This window comes from Bos mutus, chromosome 13 (assembly GCF_027580195.1).
Source record: "Bos mutus isolate GX-2022 chromosome 13, NWIPB_WYAK_1.1, whole genome shotgun sequence".
Classification (NCBI taxonomy): Eukaryota; Metazoa; Chordata; class Mammalia; order Artiodactyla; family Bovidae; genus Bos; species Bos mutus.
The window spans coordinates 31176223-31190417 of record NC_091629.1 but is presented as its reverse complement, the minus strand read 5'-3'; the positions used below and the strand labels follow the sequence as shown (position 1 = coordinate 31190417).

At 40.3% G+C, this 14195-nt stretch overlaps 1 protein-coding gene across 1 annotated transcript in view; it reads right to left on the bottom strand.

Annotated features, from left to right (window-relative positions):
• The window catches only part of DIP2C (disco interacting protein 2 homolog C), a 292751-nt gene that overhangs the window by 84565 nt on the left and 193991 nt on the right, over window positions 1-14195 (bottom strand). Inside the window, 4 exon segments of the mRNA XM_070381226.1 lie at window positions 42-133; window positions 8218-8343; window positions 8346-8414; window positions 9829-9948. Of these exon segments, the coding sequence (XP_070237327.1) occupies window positions 42-133; window positions 8218-8343; window positions 8346-8414; window positions 9829-9948 (407 nt within the window).

Here is a 14195-nt window from a genome sequence, read left to right as displayed (position 1 = left end):
ACCACGTGTCCTGCAGATGCAATAATTTAAATTGCACTTACCCTATCTCCAGGTCGCACCATAGGCTCTTGTTTTGTACCTAATTTATGCAGAATGTTGTAAGCAACCTTCATACTTCTTGTCCACAGCTTGCCTATCAATACAAATTATAAAGACACAATTAATTGTACACATGCATTTTCTACTGTGTATATGTATGTAAATTAACCTATATTGAGAGTACCACTTTTTCACTTTAAGCTTTCAGGTTATTCTGAGTCCTTAGAATCCAGATGGGAAACAAAAGCCAGCAACTCTGACTTATAAAATCTGAGCAGCATGAACAACAAAATAAGGTATTAAATACAAACACCTAGGGTGCTAAGAACCTACAGCAAAGCCACAGAGAATTTAACTATCATCACAGAAGTAGACGAGGATTTCTAGGGAGTAAAACACGGGAGGGACTACGGCATTAGTGAGTTACCACTAATTTATGTTGTTCAAAATGACACATATTTTCCTTTTTTAATGAGTCCTGCTTTGTGTGGTTCAGCTCAGTCATGTCGACTCTTTGCAACCCCATGGACTGCAGCATACCAGGCTTCCCTGTCCGTCACCAACTCCTAGAGCTTATTCAAACTCATATCCATCAAGTCAGTGAGGTCATCCAACCATCTCATCCTCTGTTGTCCCCTTGTCCTTCCCAGCATCAGAGTCTTTTCCAATGAGCCAGTTCTTCGCATCAGGTGGCCAAAGTATTGGAGTTTCAGCTTCAGCATCAGTCCTTCTAATGAACACCCAGGACTGATTTCCTTTAGGATGGACTAATTGGATCTCCTTGCAGTCCAAGGGACTCTCAAGAGTCTTCTCCAACACCACAGTTCAAAAGCATCCATTCTTCGGCACTCAGCTTTCTTTATAGTCCAACTTTCACATCCATATATGACTATTAGAAAAACCATAGCTTTGACTAGATGGACCTTTGTTGGCAAAGTAATGTCTCTGCTTTTTAATATGCTATTTAGGTGGGTCATAGCTTTTCTTCCAAGGAGCAAGCATCTTTTCATTTCATAGCTGCAGTCACCATCTACAGTGATTTTGGAGCCCAAGAAAATAAAGTCTCTCACGGTTTCCAGTGCTTCCCCATCTATTAGCCATGAAGTGATGGGACCAGATGCCATGATCTTAGTTTTCTGAATGTTGAATTTTAAGCCAGCTTTTTCACTCTCCTCTTTCACTTTCATCAGGAGGCTCTTTAGTTCTTCTTCACTTTCTGCCATAAGGGTGGTGTCATCTGCATATCTGAAGTTAGTAATATTTCTCCCTGCAATCTTGATTCCAGCTTGTACTTCATCCAGCCCAGCATTTCTCATGACACACTCTGCATATATGTTAAATAAGCAGGGTGACAATATACAGCCTTGACGTACTCCTTTCCCAATTTGGAACCAGTCTGTTGTTCTATGTCCAGTTCTAACTGTTGCTTCTTGACCTACATACAGATTTCTCAGGACACAGGTCAGGTGGTCTGGTGTTCCTATCTCTTGAAGAATTTTCCACAGTTTCTTGTGATCCACACAGTCAAAGGCTTTGATATAGTCAATAAAGCAGAAGCAGATGGTTTTCTGGAACTCTCTTGCTTTTTCAAATGATCCAACGGATGTTGGTAATTTGATCTCTGGTCCCTCTGGCTTTTATAAATCCAGCTTGAACATCTGGAAGTACATGGTTCACATACTGTTGAAGTCTGGCTTGGAGAATTTTGAGCATTACTTTACTAGCATATGAGATGAGTGCAATTGTGTGGTAGTTTGAGCATTCTTTGGCATTGCCTTTCTTTGGGATTGGAATGAAAACTGACCTTTTCCAGTCCTGTGGCCACTGCTGAGTTTTCCAAATTTGCTGACATACTGAATGCAGCACTTTCACAGCATCATCTTTTAGGATTTGAAATAGCTCAACTGGAATTCCATCAACTCCACTAGCTTTGTTCATAGTGATGCTTCATAAGGCCCACTTAACTTCACATTCCAGGATGTCTGGCTCTAGGTGAGTGATCATACCATTGTGCTCATCTGGGCTGTGAAGATCTTTTTTGTATAGTTCTGTGTATTCTTGCCACCTCTTAATACCTTCTGCTTCTGTTAGGTCCATACCATTTCTGTCCTTCATTGTGCCCATCTTTGCATGAAATGTTCCCTTGGTATGTCTAATTTTCTTGAAGAGATCTCTAGTCTTTCCCATTCTATTGTTTTCCTCTATTTCTTTGCATTGATCATTTAGGAAGGCTTTCTTATTTCTCCTTGCTATTCTTTGGAACTCTGCATTCAGATGGATATATCTTTCCTTTTCTCCTTTGCCTTTAGCTTCTCTTCATTTCTCAGCTATTTGTAAGGCCTCCTCAGACAACCATTTTGCCTTTTTACATTTCTTTTTCTTGGGGATGGTCTTGATCACTGCCTCCTATACAATGTCACGAGCCTCCGTCCATAGTTCTTCAGGAACTCTATCAGATCATGGCTCTTCTGTCCATGGAATTTTTCTTTGAATCTATTTGTCACTTCCACTGTATAATCATAAGTGATTTGTGTGATTGCAAAAAACATAAAGGCTACTTAGGATGGCTTCTGTAGGGTCTGATACCCCTCCTTCCCTGTGTCCTAAGTTTCTCAACTTTAATTTTTCCTAACTGCAGAGTTTTACAGTTTTTAGACAGTAACCCTTGAATTTAGATAAAGATTATGGTAAGAATTTTGAACTAAAGTTTTGAACGCTGGGGGAAAAAACACTCCAAAATAGGATTAAAAAGATTTTTAAGAACATAAGAAAAATGACCAGTTTTGAAGAACCTGCAGATTCAAATCCCTGCCTACCTCTCAGTGCCAGACATTTTCTCAGCAGGTCTAGGTGACAGCAAACAGTCTGAGATTGAATCAAAATGACTTTTAAAACCTAACATGAATTCTTGGGACACATAAATGCCTTTTATAACATTAGGTTCTACAAGCTTTCAGAAGCAGTCAAAGTGTTAAGAGATTTGCAATAATAGTAAAGTGAAAGTCTCAGTCTTGTTCTACTCTTTGTGACCCCATGGACTGTAGCCAGGATCCTCTGTCCATGGAATTTTCCAGGCCAGGATACTAGAGTGCATACCCATTCCCTTCTTCAGGGGATCTTCCCAACCCAGGGACCAATCCCAGGTCTCCCACACTGTAGGCAGATTCTTTATCATCTGAGCCATGAGGGAAGCCCAAGAACACTGGAGTGGGTAGCCTATTCCTTCTCCAGAAGATCTTCCTGACCCAGGAATCGAACCAGAATCTCCTCATTGCTGGCGGATTCTTTACCAGCTAAGCCACCAGGGAAACAATAGTATAGTAAAGATAACAACAATTTGAACTATTTCCTATAAATGTAATCTCTGTTCTAATCTCTTTCCTATTTAAAATGTAAAAGCTAAATTAATATACAGTTTAAATGAAAAGAATCTGAATTTGTCTTATTTCATATTGGATTCTGTAGCAACACAATTTAGGGTTGCTCCTGTCTTCCTACCAATGGATTTATCAACTTGTCTCCCCCCATAGTGATTAGGGAACAAAGAGGACTTTTCCACTGTTTCTGATTCCTGTAATTCCTAGACATTCCTGGCTCACAGTATGTGCTCAACAAATGTTTGTTTTATTAACAGCAAATTAAGCAAGTTGTAAAAAGCACAAAATTACGGTACTCATTTGAGCCTACTTCTTGAGTACTAAGAGTAATTACTGTGACATTTTATTCACGCACCTCTTCCACCTTCCTTAACTCTATCTCCTCAAGACTGTCTACTTTACAATTATTTGGTTTTTATTTGGTGATTGTATTTTCTCCCCAAAGAGTTACTAGCCATTAGAAATAACTCAGGGAGTTATTTTTTTCCTAAAGAAATCACAAATACTTTGTGCTGTCAGATTTCTTTCTTTCTTTCTTTTTTTTAAATAAAATCAATCTTTTAATGGAGCTGAAAAGCATAGGTGAAAACCACTATAACTTATTTTTTTTCTTTTTTTTTTAATTTTTATTTTTAAACTTTACAAAATTGTATTAGTTTTGCCAAATATCAAAATGAATCCGCCACAGGTATACATGTGTTCCCCATCCTGAACCCTCCTCCCTCCTCCCTCCTCCCTCCCCATACCATCCCTCTGGGTCGTCCCAGTGCACTAGCCCCAAGCATCCAGTATCATGCATTGAACCTGGGCTGGCAACTCATTTCATACATGATATTTTACATGTTTCAATGCCATTCTCCCAAATCTTCCCACCCTCTCCCTCTCCCACTGTGAACAATGTTAGGAAATTATTTTGGCTGAACAAACAATTACAATCAACTTGTTTTAACTGAAACAAAAAATCAATGTGTTGTAAACTAACACATCAATTACAATCAATTAGCACCATTATATTTTCTTAAAAATTTCAGTTTCATTCTCAGTTTGGAATATTAAAGCTGGTATCACCATAAAGTCATACAAAAGCCAATTTACAACAGACAATTTGAAAAAGGCAACAACACACTTTGGCAAAGTTCTAGAAATATTCTTCTAGTAGAAAAAATAAACAGCAAATTGCTGATTTAAATTAAAGACAATACAACAGTTCTTGACTGATTTAGAAGGGAGAACGAAAAAAAATTCCCAACCAGGAACACTCACCCAGGCAAAGTTATCATTCAGAACTGAAGGACAGATAAAGTTTTCCAGACAAGCTAAAAGCTAAAGAAATTCATCACCACTAAAGCAGTCTTACAAATTCTTCCAAAAAACAAAAGACAAGAAAACACTTTCAAACTCATTTTACAAGGCCTGTGTTATCCTCATATCAAAACAAGATAAGGACACCATGAAAAAATTAGAGGTCTGAAGAAAACAAATGCACAAATCCTCAACAATATATTAGCAAACCAAATTCAATAATATGTTAAGATGATAATACACCATGATCAAATGGGATTTATTCCAGAAATGCAAGGATGGTTCAACATCCACAAGTCAATTAATGTGAATAATATGGTACATTAACAGAATGAAGGATAAAAATCATATGACCATCTCAGCTGATGCAGAAAAAAATGTTAAAAATTCAATATCCATTTATGATAAAAACTCTCAACAAAGTGGGTACAGAGAAAACATACCTAACAAAATAAAAGTCCTATATGATAAATTCAAATATCAATAACCTCAGATATGCAGATGATACCACCCTTATGGCAGAAAGTGAAGAGGAACTAAAAAGCCTCTTGATGAAAGTGAAAGTGGAGTGAAAAAGCTGGCTTAAAGCTCAACATTCAGAAAACGAAGATCATGGCATCTGGTCCCATCACTTCATGGGAAATAGATGGGGAAACAGTGGAAACAGTGTCAGACTTTCTTTGTGGGGGCTCCAAAATCACTGCAGATGGTGACTGCAGCCATGAAATTAAAAGACGCTTACTCCTTGGAAGGAAAGTTATGACCAACCTAGATAGCATATTCAAAAGCAGAGACATTACTTTGCCAACAAAGGTCCGTCTAGTCAAGGCTATGGTTTTTCCTGTGGTCATGTATGGATGTGACAGTTGGACTGTGAAGAAGGCTGAGTGCCGAAGAATTGATGCTTTTGAACTGTGGTGTTGGAGAAGACTCTTGAGAGTCCCTTGGACTGCAAGGAGATCCAACCAGTCCATTCTGAAGGAGATCAGCCCTGGGTGTTCTTTGGAAGGAATGATGCTAAAGCTGAAACTCCAGTACTTTGGCCACCTCATGCGAAGAGTTGACTCATTAGAAAAGACTCTGATGCTGGGAGGGATTGGGGGCAGGAGGAGAAGGGGACGACGGAGGATGAGATAGCTGGATGGCATCACTGACTCGATGGACGTGAGTCTGAGTGAACTACGGGAGCTGGTGACGGACAGGGAGGCCTGGCGTGCTGCGATTCATGGGGTCGCAAAGAGTAGGACACAACTGAGCAACTGATCTGATCTGATGACAAATTCACAGCTAATAGCATACTGAACAATGAAAACCTGAAGCATTTCCTCTAAGATTCAGAAATAAGACACGGATGCTCACTTTTGCCATGTTTATTCAATAAAGTATTGTTTAAGTCCTAGCCAGAGTAGCCAGGCCAAAAAAAAAAAAAAAAAGCATTCAAACTGGAAAAGGAAGATGAAAAACTGTCACTACTTGCAGATAACATGACATTATACATAGAAAACCTTAAGACAATACAGAAAAAACAGAGTAATAAATGAATTCAGTAAAGTAGTAAAATACAAAATCAATGTACTGCTGTTATCAGAAAACTGCTGTGTCTATATACTAATAATAAACTACTAGAACGAGAAACCAAGAAAAAGATCCTATTTACAACAGCATTGAAAAGAAGAAATTCCTCAAAATAAATTTAATTAGGAGGTAAAAGACCTGTACATTCAAAACTGTTAAGACTTGGGACTTCTCTGGAGGCCTGGTGGTTTAAGGCCTCGTGCTTCCACTGTAGGGGGCACAGGTCCGATCCCTGGCTGGGAACTTAAGATCCAGCGTGCCGCATGGTGTGGCAAAGAACAAACAAACCAAAAAAACCCACTACAAAAAGCACAATGAAAATTAAGCCCCATAAAATCTGCATCTTAAAAAAAAAACCAAACTGTAAGACTGATAAAGAAGCTGAAGATAACACAAACAAATGGAAAGATATTCTGTGCTCATGGATTAGAAAAAGCAGTTGTGTTAAAGTATCCGTACTACTCAAAGCAATCTAAATCCAATCCCAATCAAAATTACAACAGCACTGTTCACAGAAATAGAACAAACAATTTTAAAATTTGTATGAAACCCTGAAAGACCCCAAATGGCCAAAGTCATCTTAAGAAAGAAAAACAAAGCTAGAGACATCATGCTCCCTGACATTACAAAACTACCAGTAATAAGAACAGTATGATACTGGCACAAAATCAGACATATAGATCAATGAGACAGAATAACCCATAAATAAACCCATGCATATATGTCAACTGATGTATGACAAAACAGCCAAGAAAGGGAAAAGGACAGTCTTTCAATAAATGATGCTTGGAAAACAGTACCCAATCAGCTCCTGGTCTGAACCTGGCCAGGGACGAGGGTCAGGCAGGAAAGTCTTCTATCTTTCTGACTGACTAAAATTTATTTCTAAGAGTATAATTTAAAAAAAAATCAATCCTATGTCCCATTATGGGTAAAATACCCTTTATCCACTAAGAATTTCCCAACAAAGCTAGAAGAAAAAAATTGAGACTATGAAAACATACGCTCCTGAATCCCATTTCCTTCCATGAGATGCAGAGGATAATGATGAAGTCTACAGTGGGGGCCTTCTGGGCCCCACTAAAAGCTGGGTTATGTTACTTAACACAACACCTGGCTCTTGAGCTCCACTGCTAATGGAGAAAACAGTTTCTTTCCTACCTGCAATTAGAAGAGCATTATTATCATAGAAATAAAACCAGAAGTTAAAAATGGTAATGTAACCTCACACGTGCAGATATAAGCCATTTTGTCTTTTAGTTATGAAGCTGATTTCTTTGCAATGCTGCTGCACCAGAGTGTGTGAAAATGACCTGACAATTTGCTTTCTCCGTGGCCCCTTATCTGTGAAGCAAAGAGAAAGGGATCTCTCTTGTATAGTTAACTATTTCCCAAAGTTTATGGACTGCATTAATCATACTGAATAAAGAGCAAAAGTTTGCTTCCCTTGCTTGCTAGAAAAGTACTGTGGAAACAAATGTTGTTTCTTCTAAGTGATGCATGTCAAAGAGTTCTATATACATTCTTTCTTGTTTCATTTATTTAACTACCAATCCTTCTTCAAAGCATTAATTTAATATACATTCCAAGATATAAAATCCAACATCTTATTATTAGAGTTATAGTCACTAATTTTTGTATCACTTTCTGGTTTTTACTAAAAATCATTAACAAATAATAATTTTTCACATTCAAATCGAATAATTTTCCTATACTGGCTAGGCCCAAAAGTTCATTTGGGTTTTCAATAGTATCCTACAGGAAAACGCAAATGAACTTTTTGGCCAATCCAATATTTCCTTTTGGGTTCCATTTATTTCCATATTGGAAACATAAGGCAACACAAATATAAACTTCCACCCTGAAAGTGGCAGTTGTGTGCAGGCACAAGCAGACAAAAGATGGATAAGCCTCAAAGGATTACCGTAAGTGAGGATGTAGAGAGGTTTTCCGTTCGTGTCCATCGTGGTCAAGCACGGGGCCTTTGGTGAGATGGTCCCCCATCGCTGTAACGCTGCTTCTAAAGATGGGGCCAATTTGTAACCACACCCAGCTGCTCCCCACGCATCGCCAACATCTGGGCTCCCTCTGGCTTTGGCTGGTTTGGATCTGGTTGTTGAACTAAATACATTTGAACACAGAAGGTTTTCAAGAAAAATACATCCATTATTAGCACAATCATTCTTATTCATTTTAAAGAAGCCAGAAGACTTATACTTGAGTTAGAAATTTATTACAGGAAACATGCACAGGTGCTTTTCTAGAATTAGAGCTACATCTGACATATGAGCCTCATGGATATAACCAAAGCACATAATTCTTCCAACATCCAAGGCAATGTCAGGATGTGGAACTTAGGGAGACCTGAATGCATTTATAAACTGACAAGTAAAACTATGCATTTTAACACACCTAGAGTCTAACATTACAATGCTGCTGCTGCTGCTGCTAAGTCGCTTCAGTTGTGTCCGACTCTGTGCGACCCCAGAGACATCAGCCCATCAGGCTTCCCCGTTCCTGGGATTCTCCAGGCAAGACACTGGAGTGGGTTGCCACTTCCTTCTCCAATGCATGAAAGCGAAAAGTCAAAGTGAAGTCGCTCAGTCATGTCCGACTCCAGCGACCGCAGGGACTGCAGCCCACCAGGCTCCTCTGTCCATGGGATCTTCCAGGCAAAAGTACTGGAGTGGGGTGCCATGTTTAAAACATCAATTCTCAACATACACCAGTAATTGTAGACTCCAAAGAGTTCAAATCTGGCTGAAGTATATTGTGCCCTTAAATATGGAGATGTAAATTTGAATTTGCTACAACCACTACGAGTAACTAGCACAGCTCATATTTTCTTAAGTAAAACAAAGATAAATGCCCTATAATAAGAACAATCTGCCCGACTCTTTAGATGGGTGAGAATCTGAGAGGTGATTCTTTTTACTTCTGGGAAGGTTTCTCTTACAGCATATGACAGATGATTTCCACATGCTGGCTAGAAAATCAACCATGTCTTTCTTGTGGCACAAAGACCAAGAAAATAAGGAGACTGGGTTTGATAAAACAAGCAGTACTTTGTTTCAATTTTGGGTTTTCTTGTATTAAAAGGTTCAGCAGTGTTCAGAGTGAAGACATCCAGCTCCTGAAGCTGTCCAGAGAGGCAGCAAGGCAAGATTCCCACAGCTCACTTTGCATTCCTCTAAAGCCTACGGAGAGAGAATGCACTGCTTGCTGAGCTCAGGTTGTCTGATTTCCTTGCATTCCTGAAGCTTCATGGAGTCCTTAGAAAGAGGACTGGCTCATGGAACAAAATCACATGCTTCTCAGAGTCAGAACCAGTGGTACTGACCCAGCTGTTTGAGGACTGAGCATATGTTTAAAGGGACCTTGCGGAACAGTACCTACAGTTTCTAGGCAGGATTCCTGTTTCCTGTGAACACAAAGATTATTGTTTTTAAAGATCAAACAACCTTGGTCAAGAAATAACTACAGTTTATGGAGTCACAGAAACACTGGACGAGGGGGTAGGGAGGGGCTCTTTCACCTTCTAGTAGTTCTTCAAAGTCATCGACGAAGAATTCCCGTAAGGGTGGTCGTTTGGGTCGTTTGAGGGTATTGACAAGCTGCTGGATCTTTGCAGATACGCGGCTACTTACAGGCACACCTGAAAACAGAATCATGAGGCAGGTGGACTGACTCTCAGCACAAACCACCATGAACAAGCAGCCACAGTAAAAACGGCTGTGGAACCACACTCTGTCCCATCTCAGCCTGGTGCCCTCTGTGTCCCTAGATGACTTCTGTCAACAAGAACATTCCAAGGAGAGTGGTCCCAGCATGTGGCCTTGCTGGGAAGCCTCAACAGAGAATAAAGATGGAGCAGAAATGATGCTCTTTACACTGTGAGCTGTCTGGCTCTGGTGACCTTGGGAACAGCTCCAGACCACAGACTGGGCTTGGTCCCACCTCTATTCCTAAAAAAAGGGTCTGTCATCTCCTCATTCATACCCGTCTCAGGTTCTCCTCTGTCTGATCAGAAAGCTGATGAAGCAGCGAGACCTTCCCCAAGACCCCGTCTCCTGAGACCACCTGTGCTCAGCCTCCAGTTGTCACCCCGACACCTCCCAATGAAAGTACAGGAACCTGAGGAGCTACAAGTGCCACTATCCTCTTTCAGGTGACAGTCAGGTCCCTTCTATATGCCTTTCAGACCCACTCTCCTGAGTGAACATTTAGGGAACACATCCCAGAAGCAAAGCAACCAAAGTCTCTAAATTCAATTTATGATATTAACACAGAACTCACATATATTAATATTTATCCATATGTACGGAGGAAAATAAACCCCACCTTATAATACGTTTCTTAGGATAATAAATGCTACATAGTTTTGAAAATGATGAGTGAAAAAGACATGGAATTTTTAAAAATTTAAATGAATGAACAAAAAGGAGCACCAAGACACTGAAGCCACAACTGGATCAAATGTACCCTCCTCTGCAGGCAGATTTCATTCCCATTCAAAGGTGCTTAGAAACCTGAACCTGTAAATTTACAGGCCTAGAACCTTCTAAGCTCCTGGACAAAAGAACCACAACCACAAGAGGTCTTTCCTGTTCTGACTGAGCCAGAGCCCTTTATCCATGGCACATGCGTGTGTGTTCAGTCTCTCAGTCAAGTCTGACACTTTGTGAATCCATGGACTGTAGCCCGTCACACTCCTCTGTCCATTGGATTCTCCAGGCAAGAATACTGGACTGGGCTGCCACACCTTCCTCAGGGGATCTTTCCGACCCAGGGGTCAAACCTGTATCTCCCATGTCTCCTGCACTGATAGGTGGGTTCTTTACTGCTAACGTCACTTGGGAAGCCATCCACCACACAGTGTCACAAAAACACAACTCAGCTTTTGGAATGAGTACGACAGCTTTCAAGGAAATTTTTCAATCAAATAACCACTTTAATAGTCTCAAAATATCCTATGAGCACTTTCAGAATTGAGATATTAAATATTTTACAATCTTGAAAATATATAAAAATATGCAACCCAGAATTCTCAATATCTAAACATAATATTCCCCTATTAAATAGTCCCAGCTAATCTGGTTAGCTGATCCCAGCTAATCAGACTTAAATTGAAGAAAGTGGGGAAAACCACTAGACCATTCAGGTATGACGTAAATCAAATCCCTTACGATTACAGAGAGGAAGTAACAAATAGACTCAAAGGATTAGATCTGACAGGGTGCTTGAAGAACTATGGATGGAAGTGCATGACATTGGATAGGATGCATCACCATCCCCAAGAAAATGAAAGGCAAAAAGGCAAAACGGTTGTCTGTGGAGGCCTTACAAATAGCTGAGAAAAGAAGAGAAGCTAAAGACAAATGAGAAAAGGAAAGATATACCCATCTGAATGCAGAGTTCCGAAGAATAGCAAGGAGAAATAAGAAAGCCTTCCTCAATGATCAATGTAAAGAAACAGAGGAAAACAACAGAATGGGAGACTAGAGATCTCTTCAAAATTAGAGATACCAAGGGAACATTTCATGCAAAGATGGGCACAATGAAGGACAGAAATGGTATGGACCTAACAGAAGCAGAAGATATTAAGAAGAGGTGGCAAGAATACACAGAACTATACAAAAAAGATCTTCATGACCCAGATAAGCATCATGGTGTGATCATTCAACTAGAACCAGACATCCTGGAATGAGAAGTCAACTGGGCTTTAGGAAGCATCACTATGAACAAAGCTAGTGGAGGTGATGGAATTCCAGTTGAGCTATTTCAAATCCTAAAAGATGATGCTGTGAAAGTGCTGCACTCAATATGCCAGCAAATTTGGAAAACTCAGCAGTGGCCCCAGGACTGGAAAAGGTCAGTTTTCATTCAATCTCAAAAAAAGGCAATGCCAAAGAATGTTCAAACCACTGCACAATTGCACTCATCTCACATACTAGCAAAGTAATGCTCAAAATTCTCCAAGCCAGGTTTCAATAGTACATGAACCATGAACTTCCAGATGGTCAAGCTGAATTTATAAAAGCCTGAGGAACCAGGATCAAATTGCCAACATCTGCTGGATCATCAAAAAAAGCAAGAGTTCCAGAAAAAAACCTACTTCTGCTTCATTGACTACGCCAAAACCTTTGTGTGGATCACAACAAACTGGAAAATTCTGAAAGAGATGGGAATACCAGACCACCTGACCTGCCTCCTGAGAAATCTGTATGCAGGTCAGGAAGCAACAGTTAGAACCAGACATGGAACAACAGACTTGTTCCAAATCCAAGGAAAGGAGTACATAAAAGCTGTATATTGTCACCCCGCTTATTTAACTTATATGCAGAGTATATCATGAGAAATGCTGGACTGGATGAAGCTGAAATCAAGATTGCCAGGAGAAACATCAATAACCTCAGATATGCAGATGACAGCACCCTTATGGCAGAAAGTGAAGAAAAACTAAAGAGCCTCTTGATGAAAAGCGAAAAAGTGAAAGAGGACAGTGAAAAAGTTGGCTTGAAACTCAACATTCAGAAAACAAAGATCATGGGGAAGCACTGGAAACAGTGAGAGACTTTTCTTGGGCTCCAAAATCACTGCAGATGGTGACTGCAGCCATGAAATTAAAAGGCACTTGCTTCTTGGAAAAAAAGCTATGACCCACCTAGACAGTATGTTAAAAAGCAGAGCCATTACTTTGCCAACAAAGGTCCGTCTAGTCAAAGCTATGGTTTTTCCAGTAGTCATGTATGGATGTGAGATTTGGACTATAAAAAAAGCTGAGCGCTGAACAATTGATGCTTTTGAACTGTGGTGTCAGGGAAGACTCTTGAAGAGTCCCTTGGACTGCAAGGAGATCCAACCAGTCAATGCTAAAGGAAATCAGCCCTGAATATTCACTGAAAGGACTGATGCTGAAGCTGAAAGTTCAATTCTTTGTCCAACTGATGTGAAGAACTGACTCATTGGAAAAGACCCTGATGCTGGGAAAGATTGATGGCGGGAGGAGAAGGGGACGACAGAGGATGAGATGGTTGGATGGCATCACCGACTCAATGGACATGAGTTTGAGCAAGCTCCGGGAGTTGGTGATGGACAGGGAAGCCTGGCATGCTGCAGTCCATGGGGTCACAAAGAGTAGGACATGACTGAGCAACTGAACTCAACTGAATCTGGTTTGGATGAATCAGAGATTATTTCTCAAGGCCACTGAGAAATAATGCTGAGAAATGGTGCTCCAGCTTAAACAGGACACACACATCATCCTAGGACCCAGCTCAGAGCATCTCATGTGTTAGGTCTGGGATGTGGCCCACAATCTGTTTTCCAACAACTGCCCCATGTGGTTTTGATACAAGATGCTATCACACCACTGGACTGGACACCAGATGAATTTACCTGGGGGAGAAGGTGAAGATGATAAATTTCAAAGGCAACAAAGATACTAAAGTGGTGAAGACAAGGACAACAGTAACGACAGATTCAAGAAACAATGGATTTAGTGGAGAACTACACAAACATCGACACTGAGAAGCAGTCCAGAGAAACCAATCATACTGGATACTGGATTGACTCCAGATGTACTAACAGAGAACTCACAATCCAGCGACCTTGGGCTCTGATCACAGTGAGGAGGCATCAGCCTGTTGGAGGCTGGGTTCAGGCCTCCTCATCACTCCTGAGTCACTGTGTCACAGACACAAGCTCAGTGGTATAGAGGGCACACAGAAGCTACTACAGACATCTTCCAAGTAAAGAACACTTTACATCATCATCAGGTTCCATGCTAACTGTCATGACCCTGGAGGTCAAGGAATGCAGAATAAAGCATGAAGTTCATGTTCCAGCCTGTCACTTCAGAATGGGTAACAGAAAGATGTTAGAGCACGCGAAGATGAAAGA